Raw genomic sequence first — 21,601 nt, 5'->3', positions numbered from 1 at the left:
ATGATGAGGCAGATTGTGAAGTCAAGAGTCCATCTAATCGTACAAGAGGTCCGTTCAATGGTTTTATAACAGTGGGATAGAAGCTGTCCTTGAGCCTGGTGGTAAGTGCTTTCAGGCTTTTGTTTGTATGGATGGGAGAGGGGAGAAGAGAAAATGTTCAGGTGGGTGGAATCTTTAATTATGCTGGCTGCTTTACTTAGGCAGTGGGAAATATAGTCAGAGCCCATGGAGGGGAGGCTGGTTTCATCGATGCGCTGAGCTGTGTCCACAAGTCCCTGCAGTTTATTGTGGTCATGGGCAGAGCAGTTGCCATACCAGGAGGTGATGCATCCAGATAGGACGTTTTCTATGATGCATTGATAAGTGCAAAAATAAAGAAGTCTTGCTGAAATCGTGCAGGACATTTGTGAGAATTCTCTTGGACGAACTTTTAGGTTCTGATCCTAAGGAAGGATAACCTTTCCCGACTAGTTTTGTACTATCAGCAAATTCAATTATTATCTGAAAAGGAATTAATATATGTCTTGTGATCTTGTGATGTAGATATTGGGAAAGAGCAGCATTGCAGATATAATTGGATAGCCATCGAAAGTTCAGGCACAGACTCAATACTCCAAATAACCTCACACTATTTTACAATAGTAAAGAAAGTTTGATTGGAGTCAATCCAGTTTAGATTCACTGGATTGATTCCTGGACTGACAGTGTTATCCAATGAGGAGATGTGTTCACTTGAGTAATGAAGAATGAATGGTGATTTTGTTGAAAAACTTACAAGATTCTGAGAGGGATTGAGGGTAGTCAATGCTGGAAGTTCTCCACACTGAGTCTCCAGAACTGGACCAGATGTGGGGAAATTTCTTTATTCCGAGAATTGTAAATCTTTGAAATTACCTTCCTCAGAGTTCTGAGAATGTTAATTCATTCAGTATATTCAAGGTTGAGATCAATAGATTATTGAGCAGTTCGAGTTTGTGAAGATTGGGTGGGACAGTGGACAAATGCAGCATTAGCCAGGATCTTTGTGAATGGTGGAGCGGCTCAGAGGGCCCAGTTGTCCTATTCCAGTTCCCATTTCTCTATAGGAATAGGTTGTGTGGGAACATAGTTAGAATATAATAGGATGAAATGAGAGAAAATACTTTTTACCCAGAGCCTTTAAATACATATCCAATTCTTTTTTGACTGATGCTTCTGATTTCTGTTCCACCACCCCTTCGTGTAGAGAATTCCAGATCAAAGTAACTTGCTATGTGAAAAAAATTGTGTTGCAAAATAGTAATGGATATCACCACAATTCTAGTTCATCACCCACCATCACTCAGACATACACACCACTTTTAACAATCCTCAAATTTGTAAACCGCATCACTTCCCTTCTGCCCTCTTCAATCTCTTAACCTATTATTTATTTAGTTCTCATCTGAAGACTACCATTAAACGTTGGCAATAAACAATCTGCTGGAGGAACTCAGCGGGTAAAGCAGCATCTACGGAAGGAAAGGAACTGTCATCATTTTGGATCCTGATGCAGGGTTTCGACCTGAAACTTCGACAATTCCTTTCCTGCCACAGATGCTGATTGACCCGCTGAGTTCCTCCAGCAGATTATTGCATCAGATTCCAGTATCTGCAGTATCACCATTGAACTTTAGTTCCCCATCCTATTACTCAGACTGTTAAGAGTCATTATATATAGGGCAATGTAAATAAGACATCCAGACAACCATATGGGACTTCACATTAATCCATGGCTACTATTGCTGATACCAGTATCTTCTTCCAGATTTGTTTAGTTACATGAATCTAAATTCATCAGCTGTCATAATATTGTATGAACCTCATTTTGGTAGTCCAAGTCACTGGCTACTCCTCCAATAAACTGACAACCCTGTGACTGCAATCCTTCATTAGTTTCCTGTATCTTGAGTTGAATGCTACATTGCTTTGACCAAAAGACTGCATGTCAAGCCTTAATATCAGGTTTTACTTTTTCAATTTCAATTTTACTCCCTGTCCCCATGTTTGCTGTGTTAAAGGTTGAATCAGCAGATTCCAACAGATGCCTGCAAACACTTCTATCTGGACACTTTTAAGTTGTAGGATTTTATGACTGCCATGGCATGTGGCTGGCTTCAGGTCCAAGGTGAGTTTATTGTCATAGGCACAAGTACATGTATGCACAGGTGCAATGAAAAACTTATTTTCAGCAGCATCACAGGCACATAGCATCAGACACTCAACATTCATAAGAAAAACATAAATTAAACATAAGTTATATAATTTTGTTTTACAAGAAAGAACACAATTAGAACACAAAAAGCACCAAGTCCATTTTGGTGCAATGTGATCAAAGTGGTCATGATGTTGTTAAACTGTAGTGATGAGGGTTGTGCTGGTTGGTTCAAGAACCAAACGGTTGAAGGGAAGTAGCTGTTCTTGAACCAGGCGCAGCCAGATCAATCACTTAATCCCAACTCACCAAGTAACATATTTGAACATTTTTTACATAATAGCATTTCAGTTCTGGTTCACTTTTGATGCATTTATGAAGTTTAATCTTGGAGTGGAAAAACAAAAGCAAAGGATTGTATGCCTGGCAGCTGAAGGAATTTACAGATATATTAATTGTGGAAATGAATTTTGTTAAGAATTGGCAGTGGTCTGGAGTTTAGCTCCACTGCAGGGCATCCGTTCTGATGCTGAGAATACAACAGATTGATCTACAGAGTTGTTCCAATCTGGTGGCGGGAGTTTCCAGTTGTGGTGTTCTCAGTCACGTGAGTGTTCAAATTGCGAGCATGAGTCCTCATCATCAAGGGATTCTAATTGTGATGGAGGTTGGGGTACATCTGATAATAATGATAAGTGTATGATAATGATTAAGGTGGATCTGATGGTCATCAGGAACCCCACATAATGAGGGAAATGTTGGTGTTTGGGGAGACTGGGGTGGAGAGTGCTTTGGTAGTCTGATATTGAGGTTGCAGAGAACGAGTAGATCATGAGGCAGAGGATTAGTGGTGTAGGGCATTCCAGGGTAGCTGGAGATAGAAAGTAAATCCACCTGCTTCTGCTTCCTTGTTATGACCTCATTATGACCTTGCACCTTATTTTTACCCTGTACTACCTCAATGCACTGTGTAATGAATTGATCTGTATGAACGGGATGCAAGACAAGTTTTTCACTGTACCTCGGTACAAGTGACAATAATAAACCAATTCCAATTTCAATTCCAGTTCAGTTCCTTTCCCCCCAAGTCCATTGGCAGTGCTATAAGGATATTGACCTGATGAATTTGGACCATCTTGTCTCCATTCACCTGCCTGGCTTTTCAAAGTATGAAAAACCCATCCACCATGAGTGGGCAGAGGAATGGAACTTAACTCAGACAAGTGCAAAGTGATGAACTTTGGGAAGTTAAACCAGGGCAGGACTTACACAATAAATGACTGGGCCCTGGGAAGTGCTGTAGAACAGAGAGATCTGGGGGTGCAAATACATAGATCCCTGAAAGTAGCAACACAGGTGGGCAAAGTGGTGAAGAAGGTGAATGGCATGCTTGCCTTCATCAGATGAGACACTGAGTAGAAAGGTTGGGACATCATGTTACAGCTGTACAAATTGTTGGTGACACCCCACCTGCAATATTACATGCAGTTCTGCTCGCCATTATATGGGAAATGTGATTAAGCTAGAGATGGTGCAGAAAAGGTTCGCAAGGATATTGTCAGGACTGAACAGCTTGAGTTATGAGGAGAGACTGGATAGGCTGGGAATTATTTTCCCTGGAGCGAAGGAGGCTGAGGGGTGACCTTATAGAGGTTTGTAAAATCATGAGAGGCATAGATAAGGTGGATGGCCAGTCTTTTTTCTAGGATAGGGGAGTCTAAAACTAGAGGGCATAGGTTTAAGGTGAGAGGGGAAAGATTTAAAGTGGACCTGAGAAGCAAGTTTTTCCACACAGACAGTAGTGTGTATATGGAACAAGCTGCCAGACGAAGTGGTAGAAGCGGGTACAATTACAATATTTAAAAGACTTTTGGGCAGGTTCATGGATAAGAAAGGTTTAGAGGAAATGGGTCAAATACAGGCAAATGGGACTAACTTAGGAAAGCACCCCGGTCGGCATGAATGAATTGGGCCAAAGGGCCTGTTTCCATGCTGTATAACTCTGACTCTAATGGATATTAGATATTAAGCTGTTTTTATAAGGTATCTTTATTAGTCGCATGTACATCAAAACACACAGTGAAGTGCATCTTTTGCGTAGTGTTCTGGGGGCAGCCTGCAAGTGTTGCCACACATCTGGTGCCAACATAGCTTGCCAACTTCCTAAGCCATACATCTTTGGAATGTGGGAGAAAACCCGAGCACCCGGAGGAAACCCGTGCAGACACGAGGCAAATGTAGAAACTCCTTAGACAGTGGCAGGAATTGAACCCAGGTCACTGGCGCTGTAAAGTGTTATGCTAACCGCTACACTACCGTGCCTGCCCACTCACTGGTCTGTAGGAGGCTGAGGGGTGACCTTTATAAGACTATGAGGGGCTTAGTGAGAGTAGATAGACTCTTCTGCTCAGGGTAGGGCAGTCTAAAACTAAAGGCATAGGTCTAAGGTGAGGTTATTGTCTAAGGTGAGAGGGGAGATATTTAAAGGAGATCTGAGGGATAAGTTGTTCCACACAGAGGGTGGCGGCTTTATGGGATGAGCTGCCAGATGAGGTGGAAAAGGCTGGTCCAATTATAACACTTAGAAACTATTTGGACAGGGACTTGGATAAGAGAGGAGGAGAAGGACACAGGCCTATTGCAGGCAAGTGGGATTAGCACAGAAAAACATCACAGTTAGCATGGATGAGTTGGGCCAAAGGGTCTGTTTCTGTGCTGTACAGCTCTGTGACTCAATGAGTTCAACCTAACCCGTCCTCCTTTAGTAGTTAATACTCAGACCAATATTCCAGCAAGTCTCTGATCTATGTATCAACTGGAAAATAAGGAGTGAAAAAGCATTATGTTTGCATAGCCATCTGCATGCAGACATAATTAAATTCACACTCGTGTTTTTCATCAGCATATTCCCAGGAAAAAAGTTCATGTCGCATTAATGGTTAGTTTAATATTACAAATGCTACAACAATCATCAATTAGCAATAACATGAATAATTTATTGCTGCTGAGCTGATGGTGCCTGATGATATGAAGTACAGAGATAATTTCTGAATATTTTCCTATCAAGAACTTCATTTGTTGCTTCCGAAATATAAAGTAACATGATGCATTTATGTTACATAGATCTTTTATTATCAATTATAATTTTGCACAGATTGGAAAGGAAGCTACAATGCCTTAAGGTAGCTTCAGGCATTTTGCTTTACAAAACCTCTCTGCATTCATTAGTTCCCAATCCATTTTCACAATGAAGGCGACATCTGAGGAAATGCATTTACAATGTCCTGTCTTATGAAGGAAATTGAATAGATGTTCTCTGAAGTGATGCATACTATAATTTATTTAAATTACTTTTACTTCCTCTCATCTTTCAATATATACATAACCATAATATGGGCTCATGTTGTAAATTTGTGGCCATGAAATTGTTACAATGTAAGATTCCAACCCTCCCTATATAACCGCAGAAACTTAAAATTCAAACAAAATGATTGAACCCAAAACCTTCTGAAATGGAGAGAGCTACTACAATATCGTAAGAATAAAGATGGGGTCATAAATAAGGTTGTATAATATGCAAGGACTATGTTACTACAGATGGAGATACTTTTCTGTGTTCACAGCACATCTTTTATGGTGTTCCTCTGGGTTAGTCACAAGGAAAAAAATCTGATATAACTTCTGGTATAAATCAATGAGCCTGAAGATGTTGCTGCGCAAAGTGGGCATGATAAATGCTGATTCATAGATTGAATTTAGTTCACAAGTTTAACTGAGGCATTGGAGTAAATGGGTTAATGAAGTCAATTCAGCCCCAAGCCCACAGCAACTGTTGGAACTCCATTGATGTAGCAGTCACTTTGATGTTATTCCTGGACATTCTCCACCATTGTTCTATCAGCTTTAATCATGTCCAGTCTTTGATGTTGGTGCCATAGCTTGTTCAAGCTCTTCGACATCAGCTGGATGATCCTGCAGGATGATACTGATAAGGGTGCCAAAGCTTCTCATTGCATTATTTCACTCCCCATGATTTTGAATAAAGGTTTGTAATTGCCAATGACTTGTCATTTGATCTTTCACAAATTCATGTGCTAAATGTGCAGAAGTCCATGAAGCACTGCATTTCTAAAGCTTCGGCATGCTTGTCCAGCAAGTTAATACCTGTTAAAATGGTAAATTAATATTATGCAGATGTTTATCATGCTTTATAGTTTCTAGATTATGTTAAAGTACCATTTGTGTTTGATCCTTTTTGTACCTATGCAAGTGTTGGGTGTGACACTTCATTAGCAATACAGAAGTGCAGATGGGAATAGTTCAACAAAAAAGTCATTAGAAATCTCTCTGAAGTTAGTATTTCCAGTGAATGTAGTAAGTGTTCATTTGATGAACTGATAGAAAATGCAATGTCCCATTGATTACTTTGTCAGAACCTGCAACATTTAAAGGTTTAAATTGTTCACTTAAATTATTAAAACCCATTCTAGCTTACAATTGCATTACTACAATGAAATAGAACAAAATATTCTAAGGTTGTTACAAATTTCAGGGTTGAGCAGATGGGATAAGATTTGCCTGGGGTGATATTGGCAGCCAATTCGACACTCTGAATAGTTTTCTCTCCCACTTAGCTCAATGGAAAACAGCATCAGGCAAGAACAATTGCCAATTGCTTTGCACTAGCTCCCAAGGTCAGCTTTACCCCTGATGTCACTACCCTATTCAAACTTGTGATGTTGTCATATCAATTGAATAAAATGATCCTGTTCTGCCTTATGCATTAAATGATTTCCTTATAAAGGCCAGTTTACTTTCATGTCCTCTGATAATTACCAAGACTTCACATTAATGGACATGATAAACAATGACAGACACCACGGTCCTAGTGGGATGCAGAACATCGAACTGCTTTCATGTATATAAGTATAAAAAAAATGGTTGAGTTAGGGTGATTCAGGACATGAGGTGATCATGAAGGCTGAGGTGAAATTTACTGTTCATTCAATAGTTTTACAGTCTTAAGCACTGTTCCACATGTATTTTACCTAAAAGGAGTCCATTGACATTATTTGAAGTCATTTTGCTTCTTCACTTGTCATTTCCTCAACTATCACTTTTAAAAGGGTAATTGTACAAACATGTGTGCACACATTCACACAGCATATTCAAATATACACATAACATTTCTTATTTTTGCTTTTCTGATCACAAAATGAGTGAGACATGTTTACTCCTCAGTGTCTTCTCCCTTCCACACATCTCTCACACATTCCCTTTAAATTTTGGGATATCTGTTACTTTAAAAATGTTGAATTTGAAGTCCCTTCAGACAACATAGGGGAACGAGATGGAAGCATTTTTTTGATAGGCCTGTGTGTTGTGATCTAGGGTAGAACAGCCACTAATTAAAAATTTAAAAAATACCGATCATAATTGGACAAACCCCATGGATTATTTCTTTTGTATTTACATCTAACTTGCTGTCAGATAAAGTAATTTTAGGTTACATAAAAATAACCTCATTAATTTTGATTGAGTGTTTTGTTTTATTCTCAGAAATTTCTGCTGCATTTGAACCTGGAACATCATTGGTATACATGTTACAGGAACCTTTCACCTCTGCCAAGAATTTAAGTGATCTTTCATCTGCTGCATCTTCAGAACTCACCTTTTTAAGAGAAAATATTGCATTCAGTTTTCGAACTATACACACTCCATGTATGCTTCTTTACGTCAGCTCTTTTAATGAGGAATATTTGGCCGTGACTCTGTCCAAAAATGGTAAGTTTGTCAAATATTCCCTTTGTGTTACTTAGAATAAGATGGTACTAAAAAAGTAATAATTAATGACTTTGCATTCACAGTTTTGAGGTACAAGGTTCCAAAGATTCATAACTCTTGAGGGAAGAAATCCCTCTTCATCTCAGTCTTAAATGAAAAAAAACTTAAAGTTATGGCAATCCAGGCAATGGAAACTCCCCCCTTTACAGAATTTACAAATCACTATCAAAAAGTTTGTGATATGGAATAAAAATGCATTCTGACAGAATTTATGTGAAAAGAAAATGAATACAAGATGTATACAGAGAACTGAACAAGTTTACGAAGGACAACGATCATAGGCTGCCAGTTTGCAGTGGAAGGCCACTTAAGGGATTTGCTTTGGAAACTGTCAAGGCAATATCTTCAATTGATAATTGTACAATATTACTTTATAAAACAATGTAACATCCATTTCTAGTTAATTAAGCAACAGCCCTTTCTCTTCTGTCCACAATACAATTAGAATTCCCTTGCCTATAAACCGTGCACCACTAAATCTTCCAATAGGAATGCATCTCCATTTATAGCATGGAATTCAATGGAAAATCAAGGTTCACATTATCACAAATTGCTATACAGACAGTTTTCTAGGAATACAACCTCTCCTTAATGCAGGGGTACACTGTACCATACTCTTACCCATCCACAACTTATACACCTTCTCAGGCTTTTTCTACCATCCTCATAATTGTCCTTTTCTACCTATTGATATAGCATATCTACACATCAATGCCAACTGAGTGGGCAGCACCCCTTCTGTACTGAAATATCTGATAATTCTTAGTGTACCTACCTCTTGACCCAGTAACAAGACTGCTACCAATTGAACCATGGTTGAAGCTGATATTGCAGTCAGGAAATCCCAGCCAATCCCCATTTTAGGCTCTCCTACCAACTATGCAAAGGAGACAATCCAGATGATTTTTTTTTGAAGGTTCACTTTTCTCAAGGGTGTACAACATTAATTTTCCTTTTCCCACATTACCTAATCGCCCACCTCATTTCACCACACTAACCACCACTCTCAACACAACCTGTCAACATTCCTTCACTCACCTGATCTACCTTCCTCCAGTCATTGACTGCATCCTCACTAAAGTGGAGAACAGGGAACTCCCACTGAGGACATCCCAGGCATCATTACTGAGGGTTCTCCTGATGTCAGTGGTCCTACAAAAAGCAATGGAGCTTTCCCCCATACAAGGCTGACATCTGAGTCTGGAGATCATCTGGATCCAGTGCATTATTTTCAGGCTGATGCCCCGAGAGATAGGGTGAACGTCTAGGATAACCCCAAGGAAGTTTGGAGTTATGGAAGAGAAATGGCTTCTTTAAAGTTGCAGTGGAAGCAAGAATGATTATCAAAATGTCATGCTAACACCAGATGACAAAAACAATTATGTCAGTTAAGTTAGATTCCCTTTCAGAAAGGGAAAGCTTTTTTCATATCAGTTCTCAAAGTTTGCAGGATAAACATGAAATCTTTACATGATAGTGAGAGTTTGCTTTTCCAGTTAATTTGAGTATGGGTTGAAAATGTAAAGATCCATTGTGTTCACTATGCAAAGAAGGAATATCATTGCTTTGTTTCATTAACAGCAATTTTATTACCTCTAGTATTCACTTAGCGAACTGAATCTTCCACAGAACTGCCATAATTTCCTTGCAGACAGCCTGCATTAACCTCCTTAACTATGCCATGACTGTGTGCTAGTATAGTAGTCCTGAATTTCCACAAAACTGACTGCTGGGGATTTCCCAGTTGTGTTCTGATGTTGGACTGAATTAGCATGAAATTCCATGATTTTCCCAGGACCTATGCCAGAAATCTGCCTGTTGTTTCTTTGTCGTGTTGGATCATTCAAACAGCTGTGAGGATAAATACAAGAACATTTACATAGCTTTTGATATAATTGGGTTTATGCTAAGACAGTCTTGACTGCCTGCGAACCTGGGGACATGGCTTAAATGGTGATCAAAGCAACCTTATGGAGGATACTTGAGCTTATAATGGAAAAGGCCCAATCAGTTAGCCCTGATAAATTTCTCATTGTGCACCCACAATCTTACTGAGTAGGTGATTGGCAAGCACAACTGCTGAAATTATCTGCAGAAAATTCAGGTCATAGTTTTTCCTCATATAGTGGGTCCAGGAAAATATTTTGCAACTTGTTTTCCAGACAAAGTGGATGTTTTCTTGATAAGAAAGTCACATTGTTGTACAATTCTTTTAAAATTTGATAATTTGTACCAAAGAGTACACCTTCTACTCAGGGTATAGGACAGTGTGGTGTCTGTGGGTCTCTGTTACTGTAAGTTCCACCACTCTGTGGCAAGAGCTAATAACAGGACATCCTTTATTGAAGGCAACCATTCAGAATCAGATTTACATCCTGTACTCCTTGGGAAGTTGGGGTCAGAATCAGAATCAGGTTTGTTGTCACTGACATATGTTGTGAAATTTGTTGTTTTGTGGCAGCAGTACAGTGCAAGACATAAAAATTACTATAACTTACAAAAAAAATAAAGAGTGCAAAAGAGGAATAGTGAGGTAGTGTTCATGGACCATTCAGAAATCTGATGGTGGAAGGGAAGAAGCTGAAGACTGAACAGCAATGTCCAGTACAAGGTATTAATTTCTTGTAGACAATTACTGTCATGTCTACAACAAATAAACATTTAGTGCACAGGGAATGTTTCAGTATTTCTCCAAAAATGGAAGATAGTCAGTAACTCAGAATAGCAACAATAGTACTTTATCAAATAAAAGTAAGTATTGGTTTATTATTGTCACTTGTACCGAGGTACAGTGAAAAGCTTGTTTTACAAACTGATCATACAGGTCAATTCATTACACAGTGCAGTTCCAATGAGTTAGTACAAAGTACACTGATATAGTACAGGTAAAAACAGTAACAGTACAGAGTAAAGCATCCCAGCTACAGAGAAAGTGCAGTGCAATAAGGCGCAAGGTCACAGTGTCAGGTAATATTCTTATTGTGGCACTTATCCACAGAGACAGGCAGACTCTGAAATGTTCTACACTGAACAATGTTGCAACACAAAGAACAGTTAGTCACAGGATGCAATTCTCTAATTGGTATCAACCAACATCACTTATGCCACTTGTGTAACAGGAAATTTGAAAGATTATTTTATTCTAAGATTTAAAGGAAAGGCTAAGCGAGCTAGGGCTTTCCTCTTTGGAGTGACGCAGGATGAAAGGCAACCTGATGGAGATGCATAAGGTTATGAAGAGCATAGATAAAGTGGACAGCCAGTACCTTTTCCCCAGGGCAGCAATGACCAATACCAGAGCACATCACTTTATGGTCAGTGTAGGAAAGTTTAGGGGAGATGTCAGAACTAGGTGTTTTACACAGAGTGGTGGGTGACTGGAACATACTGCTGAGGTGGCGGTAGAGGCTAATACAGTAGGGACATTTAAGACACTCATATAGGTATATGATGTGAGAAAAATGGAGGGTTATGGGGTGTGCAGGAGGGAAGGGTTAGATTGATCATAGAGTAGGTATATAAAGGTTAGCACAACATTGTGGGCTGAAGGGCCTGTACTGTGCTGTACTGTTCCATGTTCTATTTACTTAAGTTTTGCTTTTAGAATTTCTTAACCTTCATTGCAGTTTCATTTATGTTGTTAATGTGGTCATAGAATCATAAAGTCATTGGGTTGAACAACACAGAAACAGGCCCTTTGGCGCACAGTATCCATGCCAACCATTGTGCTTATACTTATCTATACTATTCCCATTTCCCAGCATTTGATTCTTAGCTTTCTATGTCTTGTGATTTAAGTGCTTGTCAGGATGCTTCTTGAATGTTCTGAGAGTGGTAAAGAAGCTGTTTGCCAGACTCACAGGTGATCAGGTAGTTCTAGTTAATTCTCACTGGCTCAGAACATGGGATTGGATAATCTGAATTTGCTTTGTTTCTGCTAACACACAATGTTTCATGTAAAGTATAGACTCCACTGAGTACAAAAGTATGAGAATTTGGTGTGGAATTTGGTGAAGACTGGGGAGAGGTGATGCTTGGTATTTGGGCAAAAATATAGGATTAAATTAATAAGAAAATAGCAATTATTTAATCACTAACTTAAACATAGTTCAACTGTGAAACAAAAAGTAAAAAAGATACGGAAAGTCCAATCAAGGTAACAAGTTATAGAAGAGGAATCATGAAGAAGTATAAGGCCTCTTAAAGCAGGGACAGGCAGTTAGAACATAAAACATTACAGCACAGTACAGGCCTTTCAGTCCACGATGTTGTCCTGACATTTTATCCTGCTCCAAGATCTATCTAACCCTTACCTCCCACATAGCCCTTCATTTTTCTATCATTCATGTGGCTATCTAAAAGTCTCTTAAATGTCCCTAATGTATCTGCCTCCACCACCTCTGCCGGCAGTGTGTTCCACACACCCACAACGCTGTGAAAAAAAAAACTTACCTTGACATCCCCTCTGTACCTTCCTCCAATCACCTTAAAATTATGCCCCCTCATGTGAGCCATTTTCACTCTGGGGAAAAAGTCTGACTTATCATCTATGCCTCTTATCACCTTGTACACCTCTATCAAGTCACCTCTCATCCTCCTTCTCTCCAAAGAGAAAAGCCCTAGCTCACTCAACCTATCCTCATAGGACATGATCTCCAATCCAGGCAGTTGAAAACTATTGCAATTCTTGCACCATGCGGCAACTTCAGGATATTTTACGTGTCTTGGGGAACCACATGTGAATGAAGTAAATCCACCTGACTGAGTTCAAGGTCGAGATTTCCAAAAGACAGGTAGTTGGAGTTACTTCTCTATTAGGGAGGCTGTGAATTGCCTGGAATATATATTCAATAGATATAGAGAATTCAGGATAGCAAGTGAGTAACCATCAGAAAGGGCAGGAAGAACATGGAACAAGGAGGCAAGGAAATGCCTTAGTCATATGGGATTCTGTAGTTATGGGGCCAGGCAGGTGTATCTGCAACTGCTTCCTATTGTTTGTTGTCCTCCTGGTGCCAATCTAATGGATTTTGCTTAGAAGCTGGCCATATGTCAATGAGCCAGTAGCATATTGGTACCTAGTTTATGGGCAGAGAAGGTATAAGGTCTTTTAGGCAAATTTTGGAATTAGGAAGTAGATGAAGCGTAGTGTACTTTTATTTCTAGAAGACATTCAATAAGATGTCATATTGAAGATGACCGCCCAAGGTAAGAGCTCATAGCAATGAGGTAATATATTAATCATTAGGGAACAGCTAATGAACCGAAGGTTGAAGAAAATAAATCATTTTCAGGTTGGAAATCTGTAACCAGTCGGATGGATCAGTTCTGCAGCATTAAATACTTACAACGTCAACTGATAACTTACATGAAGGGGCTGATTGTCTGTGGCATTTTTTTTGTTGTTTTGCAGAACTTTGTTGAGCATTTTATTGGAAGCCCAATCAGGAAAGAAGTGTTGATAGGTTTGCTTCTTGGCCATGGAGGAAAGCAAAATGGAGAAAGTTTCTGCAGTGATCATTCAGGCATCAGCAATCATAGTATCATAATGTTTAGAATAGCTTTGAAAAGGGCTTGGACCATTCTGAGGTAAACAGTCTATTGGAAAAGAGCCAGATTCAATGGGATGAGAACTCAGGGTAAGTTGGAATCCAAGCTTGACAAGCAAAACTGTAGTTAAGCACTGACAGGCCTTTAAAGAGGAGCTGGTTCAGGCATGAAACAGACATTTCCAGAAGGGAGAAAGGTAGAGAGCCTGAACTCCCTGGATGACAAAGGTAATAAAAAGTAAAATAAAACAGAAAAAAGGCATCAGACTAGAGATCAGATTGATAAGTGATTGAAACCAGGCTTCCTGCAGAATTTTCAGAGGGACATTAAAGAATAAAGATCTCAGAGAGGCAAAAAGAGATTGATTAAAAAATATTATTGGCAAACATAGAAGACCTCAGCACAGGAACAGGCCCTTCAGCCCATGATGATACGTCAAACTAATGAAACTAGTAATTAAACACCTAAACTAATCCTTTCTGCCTACGTATCCCTCCATTCTCTGCACATTCATGTACTCTAAGAGTCTCTGAAACACCTCCATCATATTTGCCTCCACCACCACCCCTGGCAGTGCATTCCAGGCACTCACCACACTATTTAAAAAAAACTTGCCCTGCACATCTCCTTTGAACTTAGCCCCTTTCACTTTAAATGCATGCCCTCTAGTATTAGACATTTCCACCCTGGGAGAAAGATACTGGCTCATTACCCTATCTATGCCTCTCAATCTTATAAACTTCTATCAGGTCTCTCCTCAGCCTCTGCTGCTCCAGAGAAAACAACCTAAGTTTGTCTAACCTCTCCTGAAAGCACATGCTCTGTAATCCAGGCAGTATCCTGATAAAAAAACAAAAGGGAATTCAGAAATCCAAGAATATATACATCAAATGGATAGGAACAGGAGAGGTGGGGCCAAATTGGAACCAGAAAGTTCAACCACTCATAGTGGCAGAGGATGTGGCTAAGGTAGTAAATGAATACATCAGACTTTAGCAGGGAAGGAGATACTGTTGAGTCATGGCTTTGAAGATATAGTTGAAATATTGGATGTTAAAGTGGAGGAAAGGGGGTCTAAAGAGAGAAACTCACCCTGTCCAGATGGGATACATCCCCACTTGCTAAGGGAAGTGAGAAGATAGAACAGTACAGCACAGAACAGGCCCTTTGGCCCACATGCTGTGGGAAATCAGGGAGGTATTAGCCATTATGTTCCACACATGGGGGAAAGGAAATGGTGGAGGTAAGGTTCATGGGCAGAGATGCAGTCTTACTTGTGGAAAATTGCAAACTTTACACCCTCGTTCTAAAAAGAATTTACAAATAGAAGCATGGAGCGTAAAAGCAAGGAAGTCATGGTGAAATAGTTTGATTACAACTGGAGTATTTTGTCTAATGCTGGACACCATACTTGTGGAAAGATAGGATTTCCTTCAAGATGATGCAGAAGAGAAAGAGTTCCAAAAGAATTCCAGGAACATGGAACTTCAGTTATGTGGAGAGACTAGAGAAGCTGGAGTTGTTTTCCTTGGAACAGACAAGATTCAGAGGGGATATTAGAAGTGTCTAAGACTATCAGGATCTATTCAGAGTCAATTTGAATGAGGGTCACAAATAAGAGGATCTGGAATCAAGATTCCTTCTTTGCAAAAGAACTGGAAATGACAGGAGGAATAACTTTTTCAAGCAATGACTGGCTGTGATCTGGAATGCATTGGCATGGGTAACAGCAGAGGCAGATTCAGTCATGATTTTCGAAAGCGAGCTAGATAAAAACTTGAAAAGAAAGAAGAATGCAGGACTAAGGAAGAGCCTGTGTGAAACTGTCTGGATTGTTGTTGCCTAGTGCTGGCATTGACTCAACATTTCAAATAGCCATCCTTCCTTCTATAAACATTGTGAAATAATGATCTTCACACATCAGCTTTGCTCAAGGAGAAACTAGCTCCTGTATATTGCCATAGTTTTACAAACACTTATTTCTGTCCTGATGATTTTCCTTTGCTTTTCATTGAGCAGCATTTTCCTCAAGGCCTCGAGGGAGTATTTCAGGCAACATTGCTATCTGTTGCTCTTTACTTCAAGACTTGTAGCCCTAACCTCCAGTGATGCTCTGTGGAGCTAAGGGTCTTCTTTCTTTATTTTTATGTTGGAAACTATCTGCAAAGCCTCTGGCAGACCTGGATGTCAGCTAACTAAACCGAGTCAATACGTTTGACATTTGTTTAAGATAGTGTCAGCATTCTTTCAATATTGACTTGACTGAACTGACTCTCCAACTTTCCTGTTGCCACATCACCAATATCTCCTTCTTTCTATGTTGAATACATTTAAGTCTCAGCTGTTTTGGGTAATTGGATACAAGCTGATACACTATACATCAGAACTTTATTTTGACTTTGAGACACAAGAGACTACAGATGCTGGAATCTGGAACAAAACAAAAACTGCTGGAGGAACTCAGCAGGTCAAACAGCATCTGTGGAGGCAAAGGGATGACTGATGTTTCAGATGCCGCTTGACCCACTGAGTTCTTCCAGCAGTTTGTTTTTTTTTCTTTATTTTGATTTACGGTGCACCTCTCCCAAACATAATTACTTTAGCAAAGTGGTTTGGAACTCATTTCTTAAAAGGATTTAAAAGTTATCTGGGGGAACACTTGAAGAACTATGCCCCAAAGGATGAGCTCCAAGACGTGGGAAGTGAGATTGGCAGAAATAGCTCTTCTTAAGCAATGTAAAAAGTCCCATGGCAATTGTACTTGGTGTTATGTACAGTTTTGGTTGTCCCATTACAGGAAGGATGTCACTAAGCTGGCCAGTGTGCAGATAAAAAGTTCACGAGAATGTTGCCTGGATTGGAGAGCTTGAGTTACAAGGAGAGATTGGATAGGCTGGGTCTGTTTTCCCTGGAGCGAAGGAGGCTGAGAGGCAACATGATAGATAGAGGTATATAAAATTGAGATGTATGGATAGGGTAGATAGCCAGAGGTGGTTTCCCATGGTAGGAGTGTCTAAAATTAGAGCACATAGATTTAAAGTAAGAGAGAAGAGGCAAAGTCATTGGGTACATTTAGTGGAGGTTGATAGGTTCTTGATTAGTAAGGGCATCAAAAGTTACAGGGAGAAGGCAGGACTCTGGGGGTGAGAGGGAAATATAAATCAGCCATGATTGAATGGTGGAGCAAACTTGATGGGCCAAATGGCCCAATTCTGCTCCTGTGTCTTATTACGTGGCAGTGCCCGATTCTTACTTCACCTCAGTCTTGCATTAGATTGCCACCTCATTCAACTTCATCTTGTTACCTTAAGCAATGGACTCAGTCATTCAGGATGGAAACAGTCCCTTCATCTTCTCCACCTATGCTAACCATCAGACACCCATTTAGACTAATCTGACTTTAATGCCTTCATATTCCCATCAATTATCCCCAGATTCTACCACTCTCCTACACCAAGGCAGAATTTTTACACTGAACAATTAACCCATCGACTTGGGACTTATCCAGTGTACCAGGAGAAACCTAGGAGAATGTGCATACAAGGATGAAACCTAGGTGGCTGGATCTGTGAAACAGTAGCACGAACTGCTGTGCACCATGCCACCCAAGTAATATTTGCAGTGTGGCTCCTACTTTTAGATCAGTAGAGGTGGAAATGGGTACCATGCAAATGGTGATGCACACTTGTTGCTGTGGAAAAGTCAGCCATACCAACATGGATTCAGTACGACTTCACCTAGATTTTTTCTAATGCTAATAAATCCAGGTTCTGGGTATTTTAAAAAAAGTATTCATTTGCAGAATATGGGCATTGTTTGCAAAGCCAGGATTTATCAGCATACCCATATTGCCCTGGATATGGTGGTGGTGGTCAGCCTTGTTGAATTGCTACAGTCATTCTGCTGAAGGTAATCCCACAGTACTTGTTGAGTTGAGTTCCAGGATTGCAATGCACCTTTGATGAAGGAATCTCCAAGTCAGCATTGTGCGCAACTTGAAGGTGTTCCCATGCATCTGCTGCCCTTGACTTTACTGGTGATAAAGGTTACAAGCTTGAGTTCTGTGTTGGAGTAGCCTAGGCTGGTAATATTTTGTAGATACATAGAACATAGCAGCACAGTACAGGCCCTTCAGCCCACAATGTTGTGCCAACATTTTATCCTGCTCTAACATCTAACCCTTCCATCCCACATAGACACATGAATGATTAAAAAAAAATGGAGGTCTATCTAAGAGTCTCTTAAACGTCCCTCATGTATCTGCCCCCACAACCTCTGCCAGCAGTATGTTCTACGCACCCACCACTAAAACTTACCCCTGACATCCCCCTTATATCTTCCTCCAAATCACCTTAAAATAAATGTCCCCTCATGTTAACCATTGTCACCCTGGGGAAAAAAGTCTGACTATCCGCTCAATCTATGCCTCAATCTTGTACACCTACATCAAGTCACTTCTCATCCTCCTCTCCAAAGAGGAAAGCCCTAACTCACTCAACCTATCCTCATAAGAAATGCTCTCCAATCCAGGCAGCATCCTGGTAAATCTCCTTTGCACCCTCTAAAGCTGCCACATCCTTCCTATAATGAGGCAACCAGAACTGAACACAATACTCCAAGTGTGGTCTGAACAGAACTGCAACATTACCTCACTGCTCTTGAACTCAGTACACAGACTCATGAAGGCCAACACAACCATATGCCTTCTTAACAACCCTATCAAACACTACACAGCAACCTTGAGGGTTCTATGGATGTGGACTCCAAGATCCTTCTGTTCCTCCACACTGCTAAGAGTCCTGCCATTAACCTTGTATTCTGCCTTCAAATTTGATCTTCCAAAGTGCATCAATTCACACTTTTCCAGGTTAAACACCATCTGCCACTTCTCAGCCCTGCTCTGCATCCTCTCAATGTCCTGTTGTAACCTACAGCAACCTTCTATATTATTCACACCACCAACCTTCATGTAATCAGCAAACTTACTAACCACACTTCCACATCCTCAAAGTCACTTATATATAAAAAAAATCAAGGAGCAGGGGTCCCAGCCAGAACAGATCCCTGCAGAACACCACTGGTCACTGACCTTCAGGCAGAATATGCTCCATCTACCATGACCCTGTCTTCTATGAACGAGCCAATTCTGAATCCACACAGCCAAGTTTCCCTGGATCCCATGCCTCCTGACCTTCTGAATGAGCCTTCCATGAGGAAGGTTTCAAACACCTGTACACCACATCTACTGCTATTCCTTCAATGTACTTTGAATTCTGAGGATGTGATAATCAGGCTCGTGAGGCACAACCTGCCCCTCACAAAGCTATGCTGACAGTCCCTAATCAGCCTATGCTTCTCTCAATGCTCATAAATCCTGTCTCTAAGAATCTTCTCCAGCAATTTGCCCACCACTGAAGAAAGACTGACTGGTCTGTAATTCCCAGGTGTATCCCTACTCCTTTTCTTAAGCCACAGAACAACATTTGCCACCCTCCAATCACCTGGCACTACTCTAGTGGCCAGTGAGGATGCAAAGATCAAAGGCACAGCAATCACTTCCCTCGTTTCCCATAATAACCTGATCAGGTTCATTGCCTAGTACCAGGTCCAGTATGGCCTCTCCTCTAGTTGGCCTGTCCACATACTGTCAGGAATCCTTCCTGGACACCAAACAAACTCCACCCCATCTATCCACTTTAAGGAGGTGCCAATCAATATCAAGGAAGTTGAAATCACCCATGACAACAACCCTGTTATTTTTGCACCTCTTCAAAATTTGCCTCCCAATCTGCTCCTCAGCATCTCTGCTGCTATTAGGGGGTCTGTAGAATACACCCAAGAGTGATCACTCCCTTCCTGTTTCTGACTTCCACCCACACTGACTCAGTAGATGATCCCTCCAGGACATCCTCCCTTTCTGCAGCTGTGACACTGTCCTTGATCAACAAAGCCACTCCCCCACCTCTTTTACCTCCATCCCTGTGCCTTTTGAAACATCTAAACCCCAGAATATCCAGCAGCCATTCCTACCCTTGCAATAGCCAAGTGTCTAATGACCACAACACCATTCATCCACCCCCTTCAGAATACTGTGGGCCCAATCCAGGACATCCCTAACCCTGGCACCTAGGAAGCAACATACCATCTGGAGTCTCTTTCATATCCACAGAATCTCCTGTCTGCCCCACCTTACTATGGAACCCCCTATCACTACCACCCTCTTCTTCCCTTCTGCACCACATGACCTGGCTCAGTGCCAGGCTCACTGCAACTTTCCCCTGGTAGGTCATCCCCCCAATAGTATCCAAAGCAGTACACCTGTTATTGATGGGAACAGCCACAGGGGTACTTTGCACTACCTGCCTATTCTCCATCCTTTTCCTTAGTCTCCCAGCTACCTGCCTCCTGCAGCTTAGGAGTGACTGCCTCCCTGTAGCTTTTACTTATGTACTCCTCATTATTCCATAGGAGCCAAAGGTCATCCAGCTCCAGTTCCCTAACACAGTCTATAAGGAGCTGCAGCTGGATGCTCCTCATGCAGATGTTGTTATCAGGGAGACTGGATGTCTCCTAAAACTCCCACATCTCACATGCTGAACACCCCACTGACCCTGGAGCCATTCTCACTACTCTGGCCTGGCACTAAAGGGAACACCAGAACCAGGGGGGCTTACCTTCACCTCTTCTCACAGAAAGAGGCAAAACCTCAGCTACAGATTGGGGCTGTCTTCCCTTTATTTGCTGCTGTTAATCATCCAATCAACTTTTAACAATTTGCAAATGTGCCTTGTTTAGACTCTTGTAAGGTGAAACTCACAAGCACAAGCACAGAGGTGGTACACATTTTGCTGCCAATGCGCCTGAGTGTTTGTTGGGTTACCAGTCATATTGGCTGCTTTAACCTGGATGGCATTAAGTTTCCTGAGTGCAATTGGAACAACACTGAACTAGGCAAGCACTTCATTATACTCCTGATGTGCCTTGTAGATGATGAAAAGACTTAGAGTGGCAGGATGTGAGTCATTTGATGTAGGATACCCAGCCTCTGACCTGTTCTTGTAAGTTGGGTACTTATGTGGTTGGTAGTTTCTTGTTAATGTTGTCGTTGAGGTTTCAGGGATGGTGATTCTGTCGACCATTTTAAGGAGGTGGATAAACTACCATTGTCGGACACAGTCATTGCCTGACACTTGCATGGTGTCAGTGTTGCTTGCCACTTTCCCGTGCAAGTTGGTGTCTGCGGGTGTGAGCTGTTTCACCTTGTGAAGAGATCTGCCTGAAAATGAGCATTGTAAAATATCGGTAAATTTAGCAAACCTCTGACCTTATGAAGGAAGAAAAAACATCAAGGAAGCATTTGAAGAAAGTTGGGCCCACCCCAAATATTAAGATGCTCAGACAGCTGTGGTTTGCACCATTATCGATTCCAGATTATATATAAAGAAAAAACTAAAATTGTGAAAAAACATAGATTTGCACAATGTTTCAACAGGAGGGTGGAATTAATGGGCATTTCAAAGAGAATAGGTTATGGTAAAATAAGTGGTGAATGGGATTGATGAGAATCCTCTGAGAGCTGGCATCAACTTTATGCGCTGAATGGCCTCCTTCTCTGTTGTAAGAAAATAAGAGAAGGAAGATGTGGATTCTAACATAATTTAGATCCCACAATTGACAGTGTAGATGTGGATAGAGATTGATGTGGTGGTTACCTGTGAGATCCCTTGATCTTTACTGTTTGATGTGCACATCTTAAGCAGCCTCACACTAATGTCTTGGGATTCTTTCATTAAATGAAATTGAGGTCTGACAGTGGCATTTAATTCAATGACATACAAAGAAACATATTGGGATAAGCTAGGTAAACCAGACAAATTGTGGGAAGAGAAACAAAGTCAACCTGAAACTCTGTTTCTCTTGCCACAGAAGCAGCCTGATCTATTGTGCATTTCCAGTATTTTCTGTTTTTATTTTAGATTTCCAGCATCTGCAGTTTCTTGTTACTTTTCAAACCAGACAAATTGTCCTGTGCTG

General features: G+C 40.7%; 1 protein-coding gene across 1 annotated transcript in view; it reads left to right on the top strand.

Moving 5' to 3' along the window:
• LOC127575517 (contactin-associated protein-like 5) overlaps window positions 1-21,601 on the top strand; it is a 611,376-nt gene that overhangs the window by 412,976 nt on the left and 176,799 nt on the right. Inside the window, exon 19 of the mRNA XM_052025454.1 lies at window positions 7,733-7,957. Coding sequence (XP_051881414.1) covers window positions 7,733-7,957 — 225 coding nt within the window. The remainder of the gene's footprint in view (window positions 1-7,732; window positions 7,958-21,601) is intronic.

The sequence above is a fragment of the Pristis pectinata genome, chromosome 1 (assembly GCF_009764475.1).
Source record: "Pristis pectinata isolate sPriPec2 chromosome 1, sPriPec2.1.pri, whole genome shotgun sequence".
Lineage (NCBI taxonomy): Eukaryota > Metazoa > Chordata > Chondrichthyes > Rhinopristiformes > Pristidae > Pristis > Pristis pectinata.
This window is presented reverse-complemented; position numbering and strand designations above follow the sequence as displayed.